Raw genomic sequence first — 11,169 nt, forward strand, 5'->3', positions numbered from 1 at the left:
CATCATGCCTTGTCCTATAACATTTACTGTCCTCTAAATTGTATTTTATCAGTCTGGTTGTTTTCTCAGGCATGCAATGAAATTTTTCTTCATCTCGGGAAAGTTTTTTTCTGCCTTCTTCCATTCAATTTTTTTGGCTGAAAATATTTAGACTGACAGGCAATAAGACCATGTGAGTGCAGCATTATATTGTCAGAGAAAAAAACGTGCAATAACAGTTATAAATAATTATTTTCTACAGGACGCATCCTGACTCTCCAAGCAAATTCTCTTTCTGAATCATCAGTTAATCCATCTTACATTTTGCCAAGTCTTAATCTGTACAACATGGCATTAGGACTATGCAGATTGTCTGCATTTCAACAAAGAGACTTGGAAGCTGAGTTGCTGTTTTTAAAAGGTATCTTGACTAATTATTGGATACATCAATTACAAATGAATGAACCTGCCACTTTAAAAATGTAGTCCAATCTGCGGGCAGAATGTTATGAGGCAGGAGGAGCTGAGCAGAATTATACGTAGTTTTATAGGACAAGTTCCAGGATAAGATGATTTATTCATGTCAATTTTTGCTAAATCTCTAAGTAGTCAAGTGGACAGTCTTAGAGGCAGCTTTTAATCATTAAGTAGGACCGCCCACTTGACCCCTTTGCCCAGAATGAGCAGAGATTTATATAATATCCTGGAACTTTTCTTTACAAAAAGGAAGCAGTGTAAAATATGTTTTTAATTAATGGAAACCCATCCTGCTGATCTTCCCTGCCCACATCAAAAATCGAATCTATGAATGCTTTTAGAACATTAGATGGTTTATGGAAAGGATCATTGCTCAAGATGCTCCACTTCAACCAATATGATCCCCTACACCATATGGTTGGGAGTGTAAACAAGGTCTGGCTTGTCTCGCCCTCCGAGTCTTTTTCCCGGCTTCCCCCTAGACTTACCTTCATCCCCTCCCTTATCCCTGAATGTTATATGTCTAACATTTTGTATATTGAAAGAACCCTCAAGAATTGGAAAGATGCACGCCCTTATCATTTTGGATTTCATTGTATTGAACATTGTCTAACAAAGCATGATGAGGCGAACTAACCTTTAGATATTTCACTGCTCTACCCATCAGATCTGCTATCAACCTTCTTAAAATTTCACTTGTCAATGGACTTGTATCCACCTCCCACCTCTTCACCCCCATCCCATTCCCATCCTATCCCCCTCCCTAACAGTTTTATGACAATATAAATAAAGAAATTATTAATGGGGAAAACAATCTCCATGTCCAACAAAGTGTGGGATACAAGCAATTTTCCTATTGCAGCGACTTATTCTATCCATAAATGTAACTTTACTGCTAATACTCTGTACATAATCTTGGTTCTCAAAGGCACATCCACTTTATGAGCTGGGAATAGCCCTTTTAGGAGTTAAAGGCTTATTTGTATCTCAACTAAGTTAGGTCAACTTGTAGGGCTCATCAAGTTAAACATTTAAGCAAATACATTGCTTAGGAGACTTGCCTCCTTCTCCTGATATGCCTGCTCTTTCCCTCCCAGCTCGTTGTCTAAGTTATCAACCACTTCTCTACTCTAAAAGCAGTTATTGAACTGATATAGTATATCTATTATATATGTGGTGGTCAGTAACCTAGACAATGACCTGTCAACAATGGTAGGAAAAGAGACGGTATATCAGGGGGAAAAAGGCAAGTTTGTGAAATCAATGTATTTGCAAACATATTTACCTTGTCATGTTCTAGAAGTTTAATAGTTTTTTTTTGTCCTATTTAAGGTTAGTGTAAGCTAGTGACAGAGAAGGTGAATAGAATGATGGATCACTTACATTGTTCTGTGAAGCTGAATAACAAGGACAATAACTGGTCCTCTCCATCATGTGCATGTGCTTAGTACCCTGGATATTTATGAGCACTAGCACACTCCCACTAGCCCACTGGCTACAGATTGGCAGTGTCTGTCCCTACTATCTATAAGCACTCAGCTTTCAGTCAGCAGCTGGAGGGTGGCGGAAGTGGTGTGGCACAAAGCCCATTCTCCTGCATATCTGGGGAACGGCAGAACAGAATAAGTAATACATTGTCCTGTTCAGTATTTATGTCACTAGTTTACACTGCCCTTTATGATTCCCTTTAACTACTGTAAGTTAGTTGAGATGGGAATACCCCTTTAGGGTATAAACACACACACCGTATACGCAGCGTATTTACTGCTGCGATACGCAGCAAATACACAGCAAAAACGCAATAAATACGCAGCAGATTAGATCTAAATAACTGAACACAGCATCAAATCTGCACCATCAAATCTGCTGCAGATCTGCTGCGTATCTGCTGCGTACACTGTGTGTGTGTTTGTACCCTTAAACAGAGGCAAGGCAAGCCATTAGTTTATTATAGGATGAATATCTGCATTTTTACACAGATATCCATCCTAACACCAATAGAATGCTGAAGATTTTTATACAATCTAATGTTCTTTAAATAGTAATTGCATAATAACATGCACAATTCTGTTACCCATGCAGTTGCATGCATATCATTTGCTTAGGGGATTCATAATAGAATTTAAAAGGCATTGCATTACTTTTAGTTAGCAAACATATTTTCTGAAATATTTCTATATTTACATTCTGAAAAGGTAAGACCGAACGCCTGATGTTTGTTCTGGGAGACAATGAAAAGTCCTGCGCCATCAAATCCTTTTCACAAGCTATTATCATTAGCAGGGATACCGATCAAAACTTCAGGTACAGTAAGACATATGTAAATTAAGTAAAGAATATTATATTCATGACATAGAGCAAACTCTAATAGTTGCTTTTCATTAGGACAGTGGGAGACACATAACAATACATAGGTGCAAATGTAAAGTAGAACAAGTACATGACCGCTAAGTTCCAGCACTATACAACCATCCCAATCTGAATCACCATATTTTCTTTTAAACCTTCGTCAGTTCACAGTTGGGTTTTCTATCACACCTGCTGTCCACAGTTTGTTCATGCCAGTATTTCAGGTTCTTATTAATCTAACTGTTTATGATTGTATAAAGTTTTTATCACTTGATAACCTCTAACATGGCATATGGGCATAAATGATGGGTCCCCTGTTCAAAAGTCCTCTGTTTGTTAGAGCAGAGTACCACTCCCACTCTTGCAGATTAAATGGTGACAATTTTCATCCATTAAAGTGTATTTAATTTAAGATAACCTTTAGGGTGCTTTCATACGTACCGTATCCGCAGCTAATCCGGTAAGTGTGAAGGCACCCTTAAAGATCGATTTCTCTACTTACATATCACTAATTATAATTTCTATCATTACCTTTTACCTATAGTTTAATAAGGAAATGTTATCTGGAGATAGCACTTGTCTACCTGCAGATGTCCAGTTTGGATGCGAACAAAACAAGTACTATACATTTACATACCCTGAAAACACCTACTTCAAAGCGAAAGGTAATCCTAACATTTCTGTGAACTTGGTTATTTTTTTGTTAGAATAGTTAACATTATTCAGTAGAATTTGTCTTACTTCATTTTGTATATTTTTAAAAATACATGAGTAGCAATTATGTGTCACAAAACATTTATTTTCACAATGGAGGGTATCATATCAGCAGTAAAACTGCTGTGCAATGCATCTGATTTTGTGAATTTTCTATGTAATTTATGATTCAAGTTTCAGATACAGTATTTACAGTATACTGCATTTCCAGCAGCAAAGTGATTCAGACAAGCTCCAGTGTATCAGAAGATGTTATATACAGTATAGAGAAATGCTATTGGCCTTGATTGCATCAAAAGTGATGTAGATATTATAATGTAGATTAATGAATAATGATATGGGAAATCTCATTGGTTATTATGAGTACAGCTGGGTTCACACTACATTTTTTTCGTCTGTTTTCACAAAAATACATTTGTATGCATCCGTTTTGATCTGTTTTTTTCATTAACTTCCATTATTAAAAAAAAAGTATCAAAACTAATGCATTTTTTTTTAAACGTACACAAAAATAAGGTCAGCTATGTTTTTTGTGTACGTAAAAAAAAAAGAATGATGCTTTTTGATCCTTTTTTATAATGGAAATCAGTAAAAAAAAAAGGATCAAAACGGATGCATGCGTTTTTCTTTTTGTTTTCAAAAATTGTATGAAAAAAACGTAGATATATAGATAAGTATAGATATTATGAGGTATATTTCATTTGTACTTGCAGTGACAGTCCACAGTAATCAGTGGATAGGGGTTAGTTAGGACATTTGAGTATGGTTTGTTTTAGTGCACCTGAGTACTTATTTAGAGAGACATCTAAGTGCACAATCACATATGATAAATTTGTTGAAGGGGTTATATATGCATGCATAGATTCCTGCAAGCTTCATACAGATGCATTGCACAACACAGCCTGCAACAACACAGACTTTTATGAATTCACCCTAATGCATTTGTGTTATAGAGTCCCATGAAACATGGCAGTTCAAAACAACAAATGCTGCATGAGCAAAATGCAATGGAAGGACTGATAAGTTCACAAAAGGTCAAAATTAACATAGTCCCTTCACAAAAGGTCAAAATTAACATAGTCCCTTCTTCTATGTTAAAGACATTGGCCTACTATTAAAAATTAATTTCTTTAGTTAGATTGTACAAAACATAATTTTTCAGTTAGAAAATGCTTTTGTGTCCACATGTTGCTATTACATACTTATTTTGGCACCCTCTTGTGTTCTTTCTACTATAATATGTGAGCACCAAAAAGTATGTAATAGGAATATCAAGAAACCCAGAAGCATTTGAGAGTTGTTTTTTTTTTTCATTTTACTTGCCCTAATGTGGTTTTCCGACCTAAGAAAGTTCTCTATATTGGTGCCTGTCTGGGAGGGGCCCTTATACTGACCTCCTGGACTCACACACCCACCTTTGTTCACCCACACCAGGCCCGGTAGACATTGCTTACTATGAATTGCCAGTCCAGATCCACACAGTACCATGCAATAAGGTCACAGCAGAAAAAGAAATACGGTTAAATTCAGCTGTTTGGAGGTTTATTTAGGTCCACACACATAAATGCGACATTTCGGCAAATTGATGATGGCAATTTGCCAGAACATCACATTTGTGTTTATGGCCCTAAATAAGCTTTTGACCAGACCTCCGTTTCCACAGTGAGCTTATCGCATGGTACTAAACAGAGGTGGCAGTGTGAGCCCGGGAGCTAAGTATAAGTGCCCCCCTCCAAACAGGCACATATATAGAAAGCTTTTTTAGTTTGGTAAACAGAGAAAATTAATTGTTCATATGTTTCATTTTCTAAAATATTATTTTATATATATTAAGAATAGCCAGGTTAAGTTAATAATTAGTAAAGTGGTTTATTCCCTAAAATAGGAAATAAGTATCAAATCTTTATTTTTTTGTAGGTGGATAAAGTTTTGGATAAGGATGGTGGAGCGAAAACCGTAAGCACGTCTGAGTTATACATATTGCTGGCATGGATTGCTGTTAGAGCTGCCACACAGGTTATTGTCATGCTTACACATTATCTCTACCTTTCTCTACTGAATAGCTTTTAGACACTAATTCCTTGATAGAGAAACGGTACAGTCTATCATTCTGACTTTGTATGTTGGATGATAGCCTGCAAGGTACAGAAAAATGTAGACAATATATGTAGTTTCAACTACACCCAATTCACTTCTGTCACATCCAAGAGATCACCTGTGTTTCTTTTTTCTGTTGGATCTAGCAAAAAAAAATCTGGAGGGGTTTGGGCTAGGTTCTTTTTGCTAAAGATACTGACTAAAATACTGATGAAATACAGACCAAAATGAGGACTAAAACCCTATGATGCAGATGTACTAAAACGGTGTATGTGCAAACATAGAGTAGACAGTCTTGAAATGTGCCAGGTGTAACAGAGTAGTGCAAGCTGTTTGATCTGTGTCCATCTGAAGTTTGTCTACTATACTCTAAGTTTAGACCAACTTTAGCCGACTTAGGCCACAGCCCTTTATTTAAGTAATCCGAAAACCTAATAAATGTGAAGAAAAGTCCTGTGCGACTCTGGACAGAATTTTGGAAGCTACTATATGCTTATGCCTGGATAACTTGATGTTGTGAACTGCCTGTATTTTCCAGCATATCAGACGACCCCCAACTTTTCCAGTTAAAATATAGAGTTTGAGAGATACTCGCTGTCTAAGACTACCCCTCTTCCAACGCACACCAAATAAAAATTATTAAAAAAAAACATGAGACACCAACGAGATCTGGGAGGCAGAGAAGGAGGTAAAGTAATACCTGTAGGATACAAGGCAGGCCAGACAAGTGAAAGAGGTTGGGTTTTCTGCTCCTCCCACCATATGCGTCAGTACGGTTCCGAAGTTTATAAGCACCCGTGCTATAAGATGACCCCTGGTGTATAAGACAACCCCTGACTTTTGAGAAGATTTTCCTGGGTGAAAAGTATTCTTAAAATACAGTAAATAGGTTCTTCAGATTTTATTTTACCAGTGGTCAGTGTTGAACCCTATATGTTTTTGAAGGTTTATGATTTGTATCCATGTTGCTGCTTTTTCTTTTATCTTTTTCTTTCAGCTCTTCCATCTTTCTATTTTTTCCCTTTCCAAGAAATCTGATATATTTATAATGTCAGAACTAAGACACCTGTAGTCTGGCCTTTCCTGATTCAAGTGGAAGGTTAGATGTCATAGCTCATAGATGTTTCTTTGTTTTGCCATACACAGTATTCTCCAAAGTATTTACCAACACCAAAGGCGTCAACACATTTCTTGAGCTGCTTCTTTATTGCACACAGCACATTCATCAAGAATCACAAGAAATTCTATAGCCTGGACCACTCCGATTACTGTTTATATAGAACAGTTGCAATATTTAAAACACATAACAATTTTGCTCATCTTCACCAAAGATATTAAGTAGTTTGACATTTTTTAGAACTATTTTATTTCCGTTTGTCTATTTATAAAGTATAAAAAATGTTGCACCTGGGCACACTACTCGACTTTCCAAACTTAAAATTGTTAACTGTTACATGGGTACATTTCCAAAGATTGAAGAGAGGGAATCTATAGTTCATGAGGTTAACACTTATTCCTATGTGAGGATTATGATACATTTGAGTCATGGGGTTAGTTAACCAGTTTTGTTTTGACCTATGCCCTCCCCTTGGCATGTATGTTTTATGATTTGTTAGACTTCAGCATAATCTTACTGTCCATGGTGCTGAAAACTCAGTGCACTATATGCGGCAATAAAAGATGAGCTATTCGTGGCCAATTGATAGTTTAAGGTTACTACATCTGCATCAAATAAAAGTTTATTCCTTTTGCAACATGTAATAGATAGAATAATAAATTATATCATAGGTTTATGGCATTGTTTTCAGGCTTCATAAGCTTATTTCATGCAGGTAGGGACAAGCCATGACCTTCTTATTGATTTCCAAGTAAAGTGTTTGTTATTTGGACAGTCAGATAAATGCATGTGAAGAGACAGTGAAGCTTTGCTTCAGAAAACATGCGGAGCTGAGCTAGACAAGGCACTCTCCAGGGAGCCAGCAAGAAAGATTGTCTGTTGTGAAGACATCTGCTTAGTTTTCAGTCATAGAACAAAACTATTTTTATATGCCTGCATGCTATAAGAACTCTCATATAAGGGATATTACATCTATTTTCAGGCACAGATTCTATGTAATCTATTTTTAAATTCTTGGAATCTTTCAAAGTCATTTACATATTGCTGTACAGCTTGTAAAAGATTTTGTCTTTTTTCATGGAAACAAGTCTTTGAGATATTAGTGTGCTGGCAGTATAAGCAGCAGCTGTTCGCGTACAGGGTCTCCTGGAAATTTTATGATCACACCAGATTTTATGGGTTGGCATAATATCCTATAATCAGATTTGTGAACATTACAGGGGAAAACCTGTTTTCCTTTTTACTATATCTAAACGTTATTTAGTGCTGTGGTGCGCTAGGAATGGGAACATTTGTCACCAGGAAGATTTCAGTCTTCGCTGTGTTCTGTCCAGCCTGATAGATAGCAGATGGAAATAACTGGTTCTTCTTGTCTGCTTTGCATGAATTGTAATACTGACTTTGTGTTAGTAACTTTGTATTACTGATACTTTGCATAAAACGAACATCTTTTATTACTCTACATTTGCTAATTTACCAATAAGGTTTTGTTTATTTAGCATCTGAAAAACACCTTTAGGCTATGTTCACACAACGTAAGAGACCGGCCGGGTCACAAAACAGCCGGTCTCTGGCCGGATCATCCCAACGTAGGGTTCTGATGCGGGCGCATCAGAACCTCCCACAGCACACAATGAAGCAAGCAGCCGGAGCCGCTCACTTCATTGTGTGAACTGACAGGGTTTCCCACGGCCGCAAAGTCAGTTATTTGCGGCACTGCACGGGATCTCGGCCAAAGCGTATACGATGTGTATATGCTTTGGCTGGGATCCCATAGAAATGTAGGCAATGTTCCACACTGCATAAATTTGTCAGAATTCATTAGTTAAAAAAGCTAATTTGAGTTGAAATATTTTTTACGATAAAGAAAACTATGTACCACCAAAAAGGCCAACCAAATATTTAAATGGATATATCAATTCCTATCTATACAAAAAAACATCAAAACAATATTCAAGTAAAATATATTTTCTTTTTCAAGATCCATTTTATCCATTAAAAACACATAAATGAAAAAGGGAGGAACAAGTATCACATAGAAGAACTAATGGGTAGTCACCAAAGTTGTATATTTTTCAGTGATATTACAGTAAAAATTCATAGATACAACAATCATAAACCAATATTATTCAAGGCATGTGTGATATTAGAATAACATTTTTTTTTACAACTTCAGAGATAGAAGCAATAAAAGGTCACCCTAAAGTAATTTACCGTGTAGTATATTCCAAGCATGAAATGCATGCCATTTTAACACATATATCCACTACAGCTGCAAGCCTCTCAGTAGATTATCTTCCCTCTATCCATGTATTCAAATAGCTCACTAATCCATGTTAAATGAAATATGACCATACAAACCAGGGTTGGACTCACCCCAACATGTGTTTTGCATTTCACACTCCTGTGTTTGGGTGGGTTCAGTCCTTGTTTGTATGGTCATATACAGTGCTGGCCAAAAGTATTGGCAACCCTGAAATTCTGTCAGGTAATACTCAATTTCTTCCAGAAAATTATTGCAATCACAAATGCTTTGGTAATAATTAGAGATGAGCGAACTGGGTTCGGGTTCGAGTCCATCATTCGTCATTTGATAAGCAGTGGCTGCTGAACTTGGATAAAGCTCTAAGGTTGTCTGGAAAACATGGATACAGCCAATGACTATATCCATATTTTCCACATAGCGTTAAGGCTTTATCCGAGTTCAGCAGCTACCGCTAATCAAATGCTGAACGTTCGGGTTCGGATGGACTCGAACCCCAACCCAGTTCGCTCATCTCTAGTAATAATATCTTCATTTATTTTGCTTGCAATGAAAAAACACAAAAGAGAATGAAAAAAAGTCAAATCATTGTCATTTTACACAAAACTCCAAAAATGGGCCAGACAAAAGAATTGGCACCCTCAGCCTAATACTTGGTAGCACAACCTTTAGACAAAATAACTGTGAACAACCGCTTCCGGTAACCATCAATGAGTTTCTTACAATGCTCTGCTAGAATTTTAGACCATTCTTCTTTGGCAAATTGCTCCAGGTCCCTGAGATTTGAAGGGTGCCTTCTCCAAACTGCCATTTTGAGATCTCTCCACAGGTTTTGTATGGGATTCAGGTCTGGACTCATTGCTGGCCACTTTAGAATTCTCCAGTGCTTTCTCTAAAACCATTTTCTAGTGCTTTTTGAAGTGTGACCTCTGAGGGAGTCTTCAGACTTCATAATGCCATGCACACGGTCAAGCAGTCTAGTGCCAGAGGCAGCAAAGCAACCCCAAAACATCAGGGAACCTCTACCATGTTTGACTGACGGGCCATGTTCTTCTCTTTGAAGGCCTCCCTGTAAACTCTATGCCTCTCTGATGCCTTTACTTTTGTCTCATCTGACCAGAGAACATTCTTCCAAAAAGTTTTTGGCTTTCTCAGGTAAGTTTTGTCAAACAGCCTGGCTTTTTTATGTCTCTGGGTCAGAAGAAGGGTCTTCCTGGGTATACTACCATAGAGACCCTTTTCATTCAGATGCCGACAGATAGTATGGGTGGACATTGCTGTACCCTTGGTCTGCAGGACAGCTAGAACTTGTTTGGATTTTAGTCGAGGTTCTTTAGCCACCATCTGCACAATCTTTCGTTGAAATCTCTCAATTTTTCTTTTCCGTCCACATCTAGGGAGGTTAGTCACAGTGCCAAGGGCTTTACACTTCTTGATGACACTGCGCACGGTAGACACAGGAACATTCAGGTCTTTGGAGATGGACTTGTAGCCTTGAGATTGCTTATGCCGTCTCACAATTTTGCTTCTCAAGTCCTCAAAAAGTTCTTTGGTCGTCTTTCTTTTCTCCATGCTCAATGTGGTACAGACAAGGACAGAGTTTGAGTCAACTTTAATCCATTTCAGCTGGCTGCAAGTGTGATTAAGTTATTGCCACCACCTGTTATGTGGCACAGTTAAGTAACAGGTGCTGTTAATTACACAAGTTAAAGAAGCATCTCATGATTTTTTTAAGGGTACCAATACTTTTGTCCACCTCCTCTTTTATGTTTTGTGTGGAATTGTATCCAATTTGGCTTTTTGACAATTCTTTTTGTGGTTTTCCATTGAAGACAAAGTAAATGAAGAGATTAATACCAAAGCATTTGTGATTGCAATCATTTTCTGGAAGAAATTGAGTATTATCTAACAGAATTGCAGGGGTGCCAATACTTTTGGCCAGCACTGTATATTATTCTTATTTTATTGCAAGCATGTTATGCCTGGAATATACTACATGGTAAATATCCAATCCTTTATTGCAGAGAACATGGTTTAGGACAGGTGTTCCATTATGAAGTTGTAGAGCCAAGAATAGAGTGAGCAGTGATAGTAATCACTGCAAAGGCTGCTCCATACACCGATGATGAGAATATAGAAATAGAATGTAGAAATGCTACTTTACTTACCAAAT

General features: G+C 37.3%; 1 protein-coding gene across 3 annotated transcripts in view; it reads left to right on the forward strand.

Annotated features, from left to right (window-relative positions):
* CFAP54 (cilia and flagella associated protein 54) overlaps positions 1 to 11,169 on the forward strand; it is a 258,255-nt gene that overhangs the window by 213,377 nt on the left and 33,709 nt on the right. For all 3 annotated transcript variants that reach the window (XM_069973813.1, XM_069973829.1, XM_069973821.1), the window contains exons 58-61: positions 242 to 400; positions 2,652 to 2,760; positions 3,350 to 3,470; positions 5,437 to 5,535. In XM_069973813.1, the coding sequence (XP_069829914.1) occupies positions 242 to 400; positions 2,652 to 2,760; positions 3,350 to 3,470; positions 5,437 to 5,535 (488 nt within the window). The remainder of the gene's footprint in view (positions 1 to 241; positions 401 to 2,651; positions 2,761 to 3,349; positions 3,471 to 5,436; positions 5,536 to 11,169) is intronic.

This window comes from Dendropsophus ebraccatus, chromosome 1 (genome assembly GCF_027789765.1).
Source record: "Dendropsophus ebraccatus isolate aDenEbr1 chromosome 1, aDenEbr1.pat, whole genome shotgun sequence".
NCBI classification, from domain to species: Eukaryota; Metazoa; Chordata; class Amphibia; order Anura; family Hylidae; genus Dendropsophus; species Dendropsophus ebraccatus.